General features: G+C 37.4%; 1 protein-coding gene and 1 non-coding gene across 2 annotated transcripts; one reads left to right on the top strand and one right to left on the bottom strand.

The window, feature by feature from the left end:
• Positions 1–2774: 2774 nt before the first annotated feature.
• On the bottom strand, positions 2775–15403 carry LOC117718204 (cell surface glycoprotein CD200 receptor 2-like). Its single transcript, XM_034515763.2, has 4 exons — positions 15180–15403; positions 8734–9051; positions 8163–8411; positions 2775–2893 (listed from the first exon to the last, which is right to left on the bottom strand). Exons 1-4 carry the CDS (start codon positions 15241–15243, stop codon positions 2775–2777), a joined length of 750 nt encoding a protein of 249 aa, XP_034371654.1. The 5' UTR covers positions 15244–15403.
• Positions 12814–12951, top strand: LOC117718318 (small nucleolar RNA SNORA48). Its single transcript, XR_004608016.1, has one exon. It is a non-coding gene; the product is annotated as a small nucleolar RNA SNORA48 (small nucleolar RNA).
• Positions 15404–16818: the final 1415 nt, after the last annotated feature.

Here is a 16818-nt window from a genome sequence, read left to right as displayed (position 1 = left end):
CACCTTTCTTTTGTTCCTCTGATATATTTTTTTACACTGTAATTTTTGGAAAATGTAAATAAAAACATAAAAAATACACTGGCGTACAAAACTGGGTGCAAATGTTTAGCTTCTAGAGAAGATAAAAATTAAATGGTTCATTTTGTGTTATAAAATTTAACTCAAGTTATAAATTTGTTTACTACATTAAAAATTAATCTAAAAAATAGTAGAAATGAGTTATGAGAATAATATGTTTTTGGATTAAGTTACTCTAATTTGGTCCTATCATAATTTCTTGGTGTGAATGAGCAAGGCTTAACCTTAATTTTGCTTAATTTTAACTATGGCTTAAAGTCTTAACTTTCAAGGTCTTCACTAGAAAATAAATAACAGAGCAGGTATACTACATGCTTTATATGATATGATGTATGTAAATGTTCATAGTGGCCTTATTTGTGGTGATGAGAAGCTTGAAACAACCCAGATGTCCCACAATAGAAGAATGGATACAAAAAATGTGCTTCATTTATACAATGGAATACAACTCAGCTATTAAGAATGAAGACATCAAGAGTTTTGCAGGCAAATGAATGGAACTAGAAAATATCATTCTGAGTGAGGTAAATCAGACACAAAAGGACATGCATTGTATGAACTCACTAATGAGTGGGTATTAGCCAAAAAAAAAAAAAAAATACAGAATACTGAGGATACAATCCACAGAACTCAAGAAGGTTAACAAGCTGAAGGACCCAAGTGAGGATGCCTCAATCCCACTTGGGAGAAAAAAGGAAAGCAATCATGGCAGGCAGAAGGGAGGAACTTGGGTAGGAGAAGGAACAAGGAGGAGAAAAGGGGAACATGATCAGGTATTGAGGGGCAGGGGAAACAGGACGGAAGCCCTGAGGGCCAGCAGAGAGAATGATAACAGGTAACCTCAGGAGGTAGGAGTTGGGGGACCCTAGAGAAAAGACCAGATAGCTGGGAGGTAAGAGATTCTCAGGACTCAAATGGAAGGACCTTAGATGAAGCCAGAAGCTTTCAACTCTCAAAATAAAGAGGAAAGGTTTTAGGACTTTTTTTGATGTTATCATCATTATTCAGTATAGTAAAAAAGCTAGAAAACTCAGAGACCATCAGTCTTTAAAGCCACGCCAGAGTTCTACTCTGGCGCTTTTCAACACACTCCAGGCCAGGAGGCTCCCAACACTGTTCACTGGAGAAGGATCAGCACAGGCTCTTGTCTGATTTCCTTGATTGAGCTTGCTCAAGTGTCTAAGGAAAAGCTGACTAGTGTGGGCATATGACATTAGTCAGTTGAATCTGAGGAGATACGTTACTACTCTAGGCCTGGTCCTTAAGTATCCCACATACAATCCTCTACTCTCCCTAGTCACCTCCTGAAGAGAAACTAATCTGCGAACAGGGTCATACAATAAAAGAGTAGCTTAGAGCAACACACTTTTATCAACTACCCTGACACCATCTGCTACATTAGAATATGACATGAGCTGAATTAACCTTTTAATTACCAAAAGCAGCTACCATCGTGATATCTTGTATTATTTGGTACTCATTTTCTGAATAAACTTTTACGAAAAATAAAATAACCCAAACACATTAACTAAGATATAATTCTTTTAACTAAAAATATACTCTTATTATAGAAATACTATATGTATCCAATGAAGACAAGGTCTAAGTTTACAGTTGTTACAGTTCACCAGTGTCTTACCCTTACCCTCACTGATTTCATCCTACCACCTACAAGGCAGAATGCAGACTGCAAAGGGAATTAGACACTACAACTTTACACAGTAAGAGGAGTCTCAGTATTACCACCATGATACAGACAGTGCCTTCTTTGGGATAAAACTTTTAACTTCTCCTAAAGTGCAGAGATACTGATTTTTGAAAATGGATCTTAGTCATATATTCAATGATTAATACAAAGGGCAACTGTCCTATTACTTGCTAGTAAGCAAGCAGGAAAAGAAGGCCAGTAGCTAGTAGCTGACATGAATGTGTTGCTTGTCCTTGTACTGACAATGCAACTTTTATAACCATATAAAATAAGCCTGGGAACCAAAAGTTTATGAAAGCCACTCTTGAGTGATTTAGGTGAAGAAAAACCACCCAGCACTCTTGTTCACCTTTTCCTAAGCCATTTTCTTCTTTGGCCTGAGAAGTAGAGAAGGGAGAAATTGGGAAGGTCATTCAGAGCATATCTGACTGTAAGCACCAAGCTTTTGCCTATATGGTCATAATGCACAATTGCCAACTGTACATTGAATTCTAACAAACACGAATACAGAAGAGACAGGAGTCTGGATTTCAAAAAGAAACTTGATTTCAAATGGCTGTTTTCTTGTATCGTGTCCTCAGACTAATGGACTTCCAGAAATATAGATATTCATGTTCTAGAAATACACAAAAACAAAAACAAATTACATATGTAATAATTAAGCCAGAATAAACAGAAGCATGCAGAAGTCAATACACTTATAAACAAACACTTATAATGTTTCAGCAACTTCATTTTTGCTACAGAATCCCAATAATAAGGCAAGAGTAGGTAGGTTCTCCTGTCAGAACTGTAGCAAGGCAGAATCTCTCACCAGAGCTGTGAGCACCTATGCCCGGGCTTTGTTATTCACAAAGACTTGCTGCAGAAGAAGGACTGAGGGAGAACCCATGGTAGGAGCACATTACATATTTTCCAAGTCCACTGTGAACTACAACTTATAACAATGTTTTGTCTCTAATGAGTTTTAACATTTTAGTTTTCAGTCCTACCTGGTATAATTTCTCTTCTGGAAGAAAGCAAATCCTACCATGAAAAGAATAATCCCCAAAAGGGCCATTTTCACATAGAGAATGGTCAGCAAGGAAGGTGGGGTGCTGGTGGTACCTTCAAATACAAGCAAAGGTAAAATTTCAGGTCAGTTCAATAATAGTTCTAAGCAAGAAATTAAAGGCAAACAGCTTTAAAGTCTTTAACATAGTCCTAAAGTTTTAGAAAATATTAAAATCAGAAAACCTTATGAATTATAATTCAGATACATCTTATACCATTATTTCAGGATCAAGTTTAGGAATCAAGTCTAGCTTTTGTGCTTGATAGGCATTAGCAAATATTTTAAAGTCAAGAAATGCACACTAAATATTGTTAAAACATACAGTTAAATAAGGAAAATGGGCAAAATTAACCATGCAAATTTTATTTTATTTTTATGAAAATATAATTACATCATTCTATCCTGTCCTCCTCTTCCTCTATCCTCCCCCAGGTCCCACCATCTAACAATGCTCCCTCTCAAATTTCTAGCCTCGTCTTTCTAAATTGTTACTGTTGCATATTGATACATGATATGAAAATACCAATTAGGGGGCCATCCCTGTAAGAAGACTGCTTCTCCCACTCTTATTGCCCTTAGTTAACAATAGTTTTTCCTCTAAGGGTGAGGCTCAGTGAGATTTCCCCTTCCGTGTTTGCATATCTATTGTTCAGGACGTGTTTAGGCAGCCATATTATTGAGGTTTCAGCGCTGAAGTTTCCCTGACATTTCTAGGAGACACAATCTTCCCACAGATTTCCTGTTTCTCTAGCTCTTATACTGTTTCTGTCCCCTATTCTACAATATTCCCTGAGCATTAAATGTAGCAAATGTGTTGTGTATGTATCCATAGAGGGCAGACATCCTATGATCTGTGTTCTCTGCATTTTGATCATTTGTGGCTTTTTGTGATGTTTTCTATTGCAAATAGAAGCTTCTTTGTTAAGGGTTAAGAGCCATGCTTATTAGTGAGTACAGAGTATTTAGAACTTAGATAGGCATCATGGTGGATTAAAGGAGGGCTGTGTCAGATTCCTCTCTGACATCAATGCCCACACTAACACTTTGAGTCACTAGCTGGGTCTCCAGTACCAGCTATGATTTTCAACCTCTTGAGTGAGCCTTAAACATAATTGGACAACTACTGGTTGCTGCCAAGGTATGATTGCCACTATCACACATTAGTGTCCAACCTTGCTGGTCATTGTTGGGATTCATAAACTTCACAGTTAGGTGGTACTACCTGATACTTCCTACTTTGGTCTGCTTATACAGACTCTTTGGTGCTTGGGAAAGTTTCTCCTTTGAGAAGATGTTTTCAGAATAAATCAGCTAAGAACCTCTAAGTTCTCTTCTGAAGTGCACCCATGATGCATCTTTTATACAAAAATTTTCTTCTTTTGAAAAGAATAATTTCCTTTTCATTTTAAAAAAAGTAAGAATTTTACACATAGTATTGTGATCATATTCACATCTAACTCCGCCTCTAACTCCTGCTTGATCCATACCCCAGTATTTTACCCCACTAACTTTGTATCTATTTTTAATAGCCCACTGGCTTCAGATTATGTTGTTCATATATTCCTGGGTTAGAGCCTCAGAAGCAATACCCTTAGGAATAACTGACTCTCTCTCCTCAAGAAACCATCAACTGTCCATAGCTCCTCGGTTGGCAGAGCAGGACTCATGAGTCTCTTTTCATTCTGTACCCATGGACATTTTCATTCATCAGTTGATGGATATTTTAGCTGTTTTCATGATCCAGTTATTAGGACTAGAGCATCTATGAATATGAATGGGCACATTATAGGACATCTATTTCATGTTTTCTGAGGAACAGGCACATAGGTCTCCACAGCAGCTGCACCAATTGCTCTTCCACAAATAGTGCATGAAGGTTCCCTGCTCCACACATCCATTGGTTTTTATTTTCTTAACATTAACCATTCTGCTTGGATTAAGGTTAAAAATCTCAAAGAAGCTTTAATTTGCACTACTCTGATGGTTAAGGATGACCGTTTTAAAAATATTTCTTAGCCATTTGCATTTCTTCTTAGTACCTTCCATTCAGTTCCATTGCTCATTTTTCAATTTGGTTGTTTAGGCTTTTGTAATGCCATGCATATTCTAAATATTAATCCTCTGCCAAATATATAGATAGTAAAGATTTTTTTCCCAATCTATAGTCCACCTCTTCAATCAGTTAATATTGTCCTTTGCAGTATAAAAACTTTGTAATTCCATGAGTCCCACTTACTGAGTTTTTAATCTTATTTCCTGGGCAACTAGAGTCCTACTCAGAAAGTTCTTACCTGAGCCTGTTCTCCACTGCATACTCAGTGTACTTGGGGCTCTTTCTTATGGATGCTTGAGAGTTACAGATCTAACATTGAGATCTTTAGTCCATTTGGAATTTATTTCAATGCAAAGAGAAGAATCAAGTTTCATTCTTCTACATGTTAATATCCAATTTCCCAATACTATATTTTTCTGATGATATCTATTCTTCAGTGAATATTTTCAGAATCCTAATGAAAACTTGGGTTGCTACGGGTACATGGAATTTTATGTGGGCTCTCAATTCTGTTGCATTGATCAATATGTCTATATTTGTACTAATACCATTCTGGTTTTGCTACTTTCCCTGCATAGTACAACTTTAAATTAAGTCTCATGACACTTCCACTGATGTTTTTCTTGTCAGGGTTGTTTTAGGTGACGTTCAAGCCACCAAATGGTGCTAAGTGACAATGAAATGCTCTAAAACATCTGAGGAATCAGAATGGTTACTCAACACTAGCTGCAAGTCAGAAAGAAGTGGGTTTATGATAGTGCCTTGGTGGCCTGCTAGATGAAAGATGTTAGGGGAAGTGGATTTTTTTTTTCACGGAATTAAGGAACGTGAAACAAACATCAGAAAATGAGTTAATCTGCATCCTGTTTTGTAACACTACAAGGGAAATATGGAGATAAGATATATGATAATAGAAACTATTTTCAGGTTGTAAGACAGCCAGGACTATTTATAGAGACAATATATCAAAAAATAATAAAAATTTAAAACTGAAATTCATCTGTGGTCTTTGTTTTCCATCTACTGAAACTTAGGTCCTAAAATAATTGCCAACAAAATAAAAAATATCTTTAGTAAGCCAATAGAATGACTGGTGTCTAGAAGCCCTTAGAGAGCTTCATGGTTGGGGCTATCACCAGAAAGACTAAATTTTAGTTAGAGGGTTAGGACTTGGAGCCCTATACTATCACGGTCATAACCACTTAACCTCTTGTGAAGAAAGAATGGCTGGAGATTGAGTTAATCACCAATGATCAAGGATTAACCCTCATGACTATGTAACAAAATCTTAATATAAATCCTAAATAGGACAGTGTGAGCAGCTTCTGATTGGGGATACATCTAGGACCTGGGAGCACAGCAATCACTGAGATGGCAATGAGATGGAAGCTCTATATTCCTTCCTCCATAAAGGGTCTTATGAATCTCTTCAATCTGTCTGTCTCTGTTTTGAAGCCTTTATATTAAACCAGTATAGTAAACAAGGTGCCTTCTTCAGTTTGGTGAACCATTTTAACAAATCACTGAACCTGATAAATGAATTGAGGAATCTTCTAGAATTCATAGCTAGTTGATAAAAACTGCAGGTGATAACAAAACTTGTTACTAGTTTCTGAAGTGTGTTTGATGTCCTAGTTAACTCTGTCAACTTGACACTGCCTAGAGCCAGCCACCCTAGAGGCCAACACACTATGAGCAGCAGGAACCTCTCTGCCAGTGAGATAGGTTAGGGTTTGAGGCAGTAGCAAACAGCTTCATGTTTTCTGCTTCAGTTGTTGTCCTGATTTTACTCTTTCTTTCCATAAACATGTTTTAGCTACTCTATTTGTCACAAACAGAATAAAGTTAAAAATATTTATCTTTCATGGAGAAATAGGTTAAATATCAATTATTTCCTATTTTTTTAAAAAAGGTACTCCCCACAACTGGAGTAACTCCAAAGATACTCAATTTCTTCTTAGAAACCATGACAGGAAGCTGTCAGGAGCAGATAGGTCTCTAATCAAAATGAATATTGATATAGAAATGTGTATAACGTCAATTCTATGGAGTTCTGATGTTTTGAAGACCAACTATCCATGTAGGGTAACCTGGACTGTTGTCTGTTGACTCCTCTCAGCTATTTCTAAATAAAATATAAAAAACACTCTAACAATAAACTCAAAGCCATGAATTTGCTATAGTCCCTTAACTCACAGGTTAACCATCCTCCAGTTGTGGGAAGACAGCCACTAGGCAAGAATTTTTCTCTTTCCATCTGCAGACAAATTACTGTCCAGAAAAGGACACACTTGCAGAATAGTCAACTGATTACATCTGCCTAGACAGAGTAATCAGCCCTTAATGATTCTGCATCACTAAGGTCTGTCAGATGATTCTGGACCAGAAGGCTGAAGATTTGATGCTCCAAGGTTCTGTAGTATAGGGACTGTCCAGGTGTTCAGCGGTCTCTATAAATTGGCTAAGTTTTAGAAGCTATGCTTAGCGCTTCCCATGATTTCAGTTAACTCAGTCATTCTGGATTTCTGATGGGGTTGAAAACCTATAGTCTCATAGCCAATCCTGGCTAATTATTTTGAGAGAAAAAATCTGAGTGAGTGGTTTTTAGCTGACATTCATTCTAAAGCCAAGAAAAAAGCCAGGTTCAAAACTAAGTGTTTTAGTTAGGAGAGATGACAGAGGTCCTGGTTAGTCAACAAAATGATGGACTGGCTATTAGGACTATCTTGTACCTCACTGGTACAATTAGGAATAATTAGGCTCTAATTGTATTTTGAGAGAAAAGTTTTATTTAAACAGGAAGGGTGATATGTAGGAGGAGCTAAGGGGGAAGGAGTACTAAGAGGAAGAGAAGGAGTAAGGAGAGGAGAAGAAGAAGGAGAAGGGAAGCTAGGTGATAAGAGAGAGAAAGAGTGAGAAAGAGAGGGGGGCATGGAGGCAGATGTTCACATTTCTCCACCAGTCAAAGATAGTTTATATATCTAGGTTGGGTATTGGGTTACACTTCTGATGGTGCATTACCAAACTTATAAAGCCTTTGATTAACACTTAAAAAAAATGTATAAAAGCAAAAAGGAAAAGGGGGCATGGGATAGGGGTTTTCTAGGGAGGGGAAATGGGGAAAGGGGATGGCATCTGAAATGTAAATAAAATATCCAATAAAAAAACATTTATATGTATACACAATGAAAGTAGTTCTTCAGCAAGCAAATGTTGTTACAGAATAATAATTAAATCTTCCCTAATAAAGAAAAAAAAAAGGTGTTCACCCTGATTCAGTTCCATGAACAGAGTCTGGTTACCAGTCAAATGAGAGACCCAGCAGGACACAGCAGACACATTGTTCTGCTCCCAGTGGCATGTGCTCCTGACAGTCACAGTGCCATTGCTGTGTGATTCATTCTTAGTGACACAATCCCCATCTGGAGTCCAAGAGATCTGAGCAGCAAGCTTGCCTGCAATTGCCTCACAAACTGCAGTTCTATTTTTCCCTGGAAAGTAGGTTACTTCAGGGGGGACTGGAGAGATGGAAAGGAAATAAAGATTCAGTCTTGTCACAAGTTACAAGAACATTTTTTCTAACTAAAATTGATGACTTGAAATAACAATATAGCCAGGCATTGGTGGCGTACGCCTTTAATTCCAGCACTTTGGAAGTAGAGGCAGGTGGATTTCTGAATTCGAGGCCAGCATGGTTTACAGAGTGAGTTCCATGACAGCCACACAGAGAAACATTGTCCAAAAAGAAAAAAAAATGAAAAAGAAAGAAAGAAAGAAAGAAAGAAAGAAAGAAAGAAAGAAAGAAAGAAAGAAAGCACAATATGTAATGTTGTCACTTACCCAGCACTTGGAAGTCATAGACTTTTAGGAAATTCCCTACATGTGTTACTATCTCACATGAGTAATGCCCCTCATGCTGAAGAGCCACTGAACTGATCTGAAGGTCATTACTGTCATCTGGTGTAGAGGCCCAAGTGATGTTCCTGCCCATACAGTCGGTTTCATAGGTCCCCCTTGTTTCTACTTTGTAACCATTTATGCAGGAAGTCCATCCTCTGAGGTTTATTATCCACTTTATTGATACTGCTTTTGTCAGTGGAATAGAAGGGCAGCAGAGTAGAGCCTTTGTACCAATCTGTACAGACACTGTAGTGTTAACTGGATACACACACAAAGAGAGGGAATGAGAAAAGGAAACCTTGTGAGTTAGGTATAACCACAGTAACTTATATGACGTTACACTAGAACAATGCTTGACTAATGAAAATATTGGAGCAATAGTAGATTTTTCTCACATTTCATTGTTTCTGTATGTTCAATCTATCAGAATTAAATACACTATCTTCTAAAATAAAGGTTCAGGCATATGGGCTACATACATCTTGCACTATGAATCCTCACATTGCTTGAATACTGACTTGAAGAGTCCATGATGGACATAAGTTTGCTGAGCGGTGATTACTCAAAAAAATTATCTGTCACAATCACTTGTTACAAAAGTAAGTAATGTCATCCCTTTAGCAGGAACAGACCTTGCTGCAAATAAAACCTATTTGTGATGAACATTGCATTAACATCTCCACTGTCCTATTACGATATCACTTGCCTCTTTGGGGAACTCAAGTCCTCACAAATCATATTCAAATAAAGGTCACCTAATCAGATGAAGAAAGAAATTCATTACACAGACCTGGGAGGGTGCTAATGCCACAGTCTTCCCATCACTCACTCAAAGATGGCAAAGGTTTAGAGGCAAATGTCCAGGGTCCCTTACACCATAACGCAAAATCACCAAACTCCACTATGCATCTTAAATCTGTCTAGCAACCAATGTATTAGTTACAGTTTCTGAGGAAAGTAAACTCTCCATTTTCAAAAGATAAGCAATATTACCTTGTATCATAGGTGATGAATATTTCTGCGTTGTTTTATTCCTATCCACACAACTTGACCCTGGAAAATTGTTAAATCTGAGTGTTTAAATATTTATATGATTACAAGATAGTAATTTGAAGTTTTATCACCGCTGATATGTCAACATCTTGAAAATTGCATTCATAAGATATTAATCAATTGTTTCCTATTCATGAGTAACTTTATTTTACCAAATAGTTTACAGTAGCCCTGTCTTCCTTCTTCTAGCCCCTTGCCAGGTCCAGTGTAGTCATACCACATAAGCTGACTTTATTAAACTCCTTTCTCCAGATCTCATCCCTTAAGTAAAGTTATTTGGACCAATAATGAACACTTCCCACAGATGAAGAAACAGAGTCATTGTCCAAAATCTATAGAAACAGAATCACAAAGAGTTCATCCTGTTGTCTCCTTCCAGCTGTTCTACCTTGTGACTGAACAGCAGAAATGAAGCAGAACAGGGTAAAAGAAGGATGAGAGCTCTTTCCTCTTCCCATTCCTTCTTTGAGTTCTGTGGAATTGATCACTATTATAATGGTCTGAAACTAGGATTGGTTGCAAAGAGGAGGAGACAAGAGAATCATGATGTCAGAGCAGCTGGCCATACTTTGAATCTGAGATTATTCTGGATGTACACTGCTTTATAAGAAAAAAAAAGCATCATAATCAGCTTCTGAAACATTGACTTATAATATTTCCATGCTTTCCAAGCAACAATTAAAGACACAGGAAAGAAAATGTAGACTTGTTGGTTATCCTAAGATACCTGCACTACTATAAAGTGGTAGTCTGATTTTTAATAGTAAAATTGGACTAATTATAAATATATATTTCAAAAAAAGCAAAACAATACCCATGTAAATATCAGAGGAGACAACAAAAGTACAGAAAATCTTCAATTAAGAACACAAAAGCATATAACAATAACAACAATCTACCATTAGCTGGAAAGACGGTGGAATCGGAAGACATGATACTAAGCAGAATAAGCCAGGTATAATGAGGTGAGTGGCCCATGGTATTGCATGTGAAAGCAAAATGAATCCAAGACATGAAAGCAGAAGTGGGATTATGGTGGAATGAGAAGAGTGTGAGCAAGGGTAGGGACTGATGATGGAATTACATATTTCTTCTTTCTTTCCTTTCTTAATAATAAAAGGTGTATTATAAACCACAAAGCTACAGTCACTTGATTTTAATTGAAAATAAATTCTTTCATAAAATAGATTAAAATTGTGGTTCCCCTTCCCTAGCTCCTCCTAGATCCTCCACACCTACCCAAATCTACACCCTTTCTTGCTCTCTCTCATTAGAAAACAAATAGCAAACATCTAAATAATAATAATAATAAAATAAAAACAAATAGGAGACAAAGGATAAAAAAAAAAAAACCCACAAGGAACACATGTAGACACAGAGACAAACATTCTCACGCACAAAAATTCCATAAAAACACCAAACCTGAAAGCATAATGTATAAATAAAAAACCTGTAAGGGACAAAATACCCAGACAAAGCATTATGACACAAAATGCCTCCAAAAACACCATCAATACCATGTTGTGTTGACCATCTGTTGCTGGACATGGTGCCTGCCCTTAAGCGTAGTTACATACTCAGTGAGAATCTTTTCCTTTGTGAGCAGGTATCACTCAGTGATAGCTTCTGGGTTAGGGTTGAGCCTCTGTCCAGCTCCCCTCTCACTACTTGGACCCATCTGGCTTCAACCAGTGCCTAGAAGGCCTTGTTTCCTTGGAATCTTCCATGTCCACTGGCTCTTGCTATTTTTCTGCCCTCTCTTCAGCAGACTTCCCTGAGCATTGGAAGGAGGGATTTGACAGAGACATACCATTTAGGGGTGTCCTCTTTTCCCTATGGTAGCATGCAGAGTACCTTCCAGAATCATGAACAATAGTCAGTAGGAATGAAGTTTCTAAGTAGGCAGCAGCCCAACTTCTCCATGCTCAATGAGTTACATAGGTTTTGCTTTTAATAACAGGACTTGACCATCATTTTGTAGACATGAACCACCTGATTTTTAATAAACATCCCAAAATATATGCATTGGAGAAAGATAAACTTACCAAACCATGCTGTGAAAATTAGATGTCCATATGTAGATGAATGAGAACAGATTCCTATCTCTCATTCATATAGGAATAAATTCCAAATGGACCAAAGACATTAATATGAGTCCTAAACCTCCTGATGCTGTTAGAGGTAAAAGTGGAAGAAACATTCAAGATACAGCAGTAAACAAGACTTTAGTAACTTAGGAAACATTCATTCAAGATATAGCAATGACAAATGTGATAGTCACTCAGGAAATAAGGCCAACAATTGACAAGAGATTTCATTAAGTCAAGAAGTTTCTGTACAGCAAAGGAAACAAGTGAGATAAAAGACAGCCTACAGAATAGGAGAGAAGTCTTTACTAACTATATCTGATAGTGGAAAAATAAACAGAATGTACAAAAGATTCAATAGAGTAACAAAAAAATCAAATAGCTTGCCGGGCAGTGGTGGCACACGCCTTTAATCCCAGCACTTGGGAGGCAGAGGCAGGCAGATTTCTGAGTTCAAGGCTAGCCTGGTCTACAGAGTGGGTTCCAGGACAGCCAGGACTACACAGAAAAACCAAACCCTGTCTCGAAAAACCAAAAAAAAAAAAAAAAAATCAAATAGCTTAATTAATGAGTAAGTTAATGAAATAAGTAGACAGTTCTCAAAAATGAGTACAAATGAACAATAAACACATAAGAATAATTGGTATTACTAGCCATCAAAGAAATGCAAGTTAAAAATATAGTAAGATTAAATCTCACAATATTCAGAAAACAATTACAGGCTGGAAATAGGAGAGGTAGAAAGAAATAATTTAATAATATTTTAATCAAATAAAAAAATAAGCAAAGTGGAAAGTATAACAAACACAATACATGTAAATAGTGATATAAAAATGGGTGCCTTCACACATTCCTGCAAAGAAGGTAAATTATCTCCCTCCCTGCTCTAATGGGCAAAGAGACACCTTCTTGGTGGTGTTATTCTTATGTCAGGGGCAGAGTAGATGGCAGTCCTTTGTTTGTCCTAGGTTGATGTCTGGGTTGGTGACCAATGCTGTCTTATGCCTAGCACTCAAAAAAGTCAAATCAAAACAAATCCAAGCATCACAGCACAGGAGGATAATGACAGACAGAGTTGTGTGGACCACCATGCCAACTACAGACCTGCCTTCCAGCACACAGCACAGGCAGACCATGGACACCCACCTGCTTGCTGCCATGCCAGACAGCATGGATGAAGACTGTTACCCAGGGCCCTGCCAGCCCTCAGTGAGAGCCTTCACAATGTGCAAGTATCACAATGTGGTGATCAGACAGGTGAGAAAGAGGAGAGGAGCAGCTTGAGCATCATGAAGAAGATGGAAGTGAAAACTTGAGGGTTATACAATTAACTCAATGGAATTCCTTTATACTAATGATAAAAGGGCCAAGAAAGAAATTAGGAAAACAGAACCCTTTACAATAGCCAAGAGTAATATAAAATGCCTTGGCATAACTCTAAACAAGCAACTGAAAGATCTGTGTGATGAGAACTTCAAGTCCCTGAAGTAAGAAACTGAAGAAGATCTCAGAAGATGAAAAGATCCCCATGCTCATGGATAGGTAGGATTAACAAAGTGAAAATGGCCATCTTACCAAAAGCAATCTACAGATTCATTACAATCTTTATCAAAATTCCAACACAATTTGTATAGAACTTGAAATAACAATTCTCAACTTCATGTGTCATCCTTTTGATCATGTTCCCACAGGTCATTACTAGTAGCAATGTAAGATACCACCTAACTACACCAAAAATGTTGAGACAAAATATTACCTGCATAGAACAGGAGAGAGTGGAAGGAAGGAGATGAGAGGAAAGAGGAAGGAAGAAACTAGAGTCTCATTAAAAAGAGAAAAGGAAAAAATGTTACTAGTAATTTCAAAAATTGTATAATGTTAGTTTCCATGATTAAATATAAACCTAGTAATGAAGCTTCAAACTACATGAAGCAAAATTTACCTAAATTACAGAGACATGTGGACTGTTTCACAATAATTGATGGGGGGTTTAATGCATCTTCCTCAGAAAAGAATAGAGCAATCAGAACTTTTAAAAGCATTATAGACAGAATATATTAATCATGGTATTAATGACCAAATGATAATTATAATGACCAAACAGGCATTTATGAAAACATTTTTAAAGTAAATGATATGTATTTTTTCAAGTATCCTACGTACATTTATCAAAATTTGTTATGTGCTGGGTCACAAAACAAATCTCTACATTTAAGAAGGTTAGGGAGCCAGTAAGATGGCTCAGAGGAAATGCAGCCAAGGTACATGTGGCAAAGCCTGAGGACCTGATTCTGAACCCTAGGGGCCATGTGAAAAAGAGAACAATTCCTACAGTTGACTTCTGACCCCCACACAAATGCTGTGTCAGAGGTGCATCCCCCCCCCACATACACATTAATATACCAACTAAATACATGCATATATAGTTTCTAAAACAAAGGAGAGGGAGGAGGTTAAATTAATTTCATGTAAAGGTCTCTCATGCTTTATTAATTGTTGAAAAAGGCTTGTTAATAGTATACTTAAACTCAGACATACTTTATACATCTTGAAGTAGAAGGACATGGCATTTTGTATTTGAAGAAAAGTCAGTTTGGTTTACATTGATCAGTCTGCTTAGGAACTATGGTTCTGGAGAGACAGAGCTAAGGCAGAGAGCTCTAGCACTGTAGCGGGTAGGCTCCGCTGTCTGTCCTCATAAGGGTTATTTCAGACTCTGCTTCCCCTTCCTACTTCAAATGTTTTAAAAAGTGCTCTATAATCTGTGCCACCAGTGCACAAACTGGCCTGCATCCAGACCACATCATCTCTGTTTCCCTTATAGTGGAGGAGGACAGCCCCCTCCTAGCTAAGCTAAGAGCCTCCACTTTACTCTAGATGCTTCCCTTCTCAGATCCCCCACCACCCTCCCCTTTTCTCTCTCAATACAAGTCAACTGTAAAGATGAAGCGAGAAATCTAGTACAATATTTATTTTCCAGGCAGTCACACTTCTTGAAATGCATGACAACGACTAATAGAATAATCCCTTTAGTATTTGTAGGATAATTTTGTATAAAACTTGTTTACCAAGAATAATAAACTTAAAAGTAAATGGTAGGTGTTAAATTGGTCCTGTTAGCCTGCAACCAAGGTATATGCCTGTAATTCAAGGAATCATGAGAGGATGAGGCAGGAGGATTATCATAGTCCAAAATTAACCTCAAAGACAATTTCCTTTCCAAAAATTTGAGAATGTCAGACTTACCATACATAAAAATATCAGTAAAGAACAGCAACACCAAAGCAGGAGTCCTCCCCAAAGCACGCATCTGGGATGGAATCTAGCTAAACACAGATAGTAACCTCCTGGATGGACTCAGTGACTACAGTTTGGTCAACTTGTTTACACAGTTCACTGATTTAAGAGTGACTTTTCTTCCTCATTTCTTCTATCTTTATCTTCATCTCCAGTCTGCCAATAGTTGGATGACTAAGCCTGCACAGGAGAAAATGGCAGTGATGTTTGCTTAAACATAAAGAAAGAAGCCAAAGCATAACTCATTCATTCTCTTGAAACATTAAAATACAGTTTATGGTAACTCCCTTTTAAAGCAGCTGTTTTTAAAGGGTAAATTATATACTAGAAAATGAGCAAACCTTAAGTGTACAGCCAATGAATCGGTACATCTACATGAACCTGGACAAGCATTTCCAAAATTTCCAAACTAAGGTAGTGGTTTTGTGACTCACAGCTCCCAGCATGCCTTTCCTTGGTATTGCTTCTCAAGAAGCAAACACAGCTCTAACACCTATGGCATTTGCTCATTTTGTTGGTTAATGAGCTTCACATAAATGAAATGCTTCACTGAGTTCATCCCTGTGTGCTGGCTTGGACTTACCAAAGAATATATGGTAACTTACTCATCAGTTTCTCTGTGAATTTGAATTGTTCTATTTGGTTACTAATATACATGAAACTTCTATGATAATTATTGATTTACACATACCATTTGGTGTCTATGTGCACACATTTTCTTGGCTTCATATCTATAAATAAAGGGATAGTGTGAAGCTTTAAATAAATACTTCCTGTAGATAGTTAACTTGCCTGCCTGACATCTCTGTTTTATTTTAAAACATTGTCCCAATATTAAAGTATGGGACATTTTTTAAAAAAAATAAACTCATTTCTTCTGCAATTAGTTAAAATGAAACTATACAGTGTTGGGCCCTAGTCCAGTGTAACTGGCATGCATATGAAAAGAAGAATGGGCATTGCCAGACATCTAGAAAAACATTCATGGGGAGACAAAAGCAAAGAAAACGGTGTGCTTCTTCTGCAACTTAAGAAACAACAAAGATGTCCAGAAGCTAGAAAATTTTCAAGGACTAGCTTCTTCTTTCCTGTATTAAAAAATTTAGTGACTATGGCAATGACAACCATAGCGGATAGACACTGGAAGAGCTGAAAGACAAAACTTCCACTATCAGCTCAAAAAAAGAGAAACCTGCTGTGCAGGGTCACACAGCCTTGCACCCAACAACAGGGTACAGCAAGCTGGAGCTGTGGAGGACAGCTGCTGTGTGCAAAGCAAGGCAGGGCGGGTAGGCCTCTGGGATTGTATAGTTTAAATAACCCCACGTGTTACATGAGGCCTGGCTTCCAAGACATGGATATCTGTAGGATGATACTTTCTCCTTTTCATAAAAAAAATAAATAAATAAATAAATAAAAAAAAAAACCTCTTTGCTGGGTGATGGTGACACATGTCTTTAATTCCAGCACTGAGGAGAAAGAATCAGATGAATCTCTGAATTTGAGGCCAGCCGGGTATACAGAGGGAGTTCCATGATAACTAGGGCTATACAGAGAAACCTTGCTTTGAAGAACCAAAAAATAAATA

This window comes from Arvicanthis niloticus, chromosome 12, assembly GCF_011762505.2.
Source record: "Arvicanthis niloticus isolate mArvNil1 chromosome 12, mArvNil1.pat.X, whole genome shotgun sequence".
Classification (NCBI taxonomy): Eukaryota; Metazoa; Chordata; class Mammalia; order Rodentia; family Muridae; genus Arvicanthis; species Arvicanthis niloticus.
The sequence above is the reverse complement of the archived record's forward strand: the minus strand, read 5'-3'. Positions and strand labels throughout refer to the sequence as shown.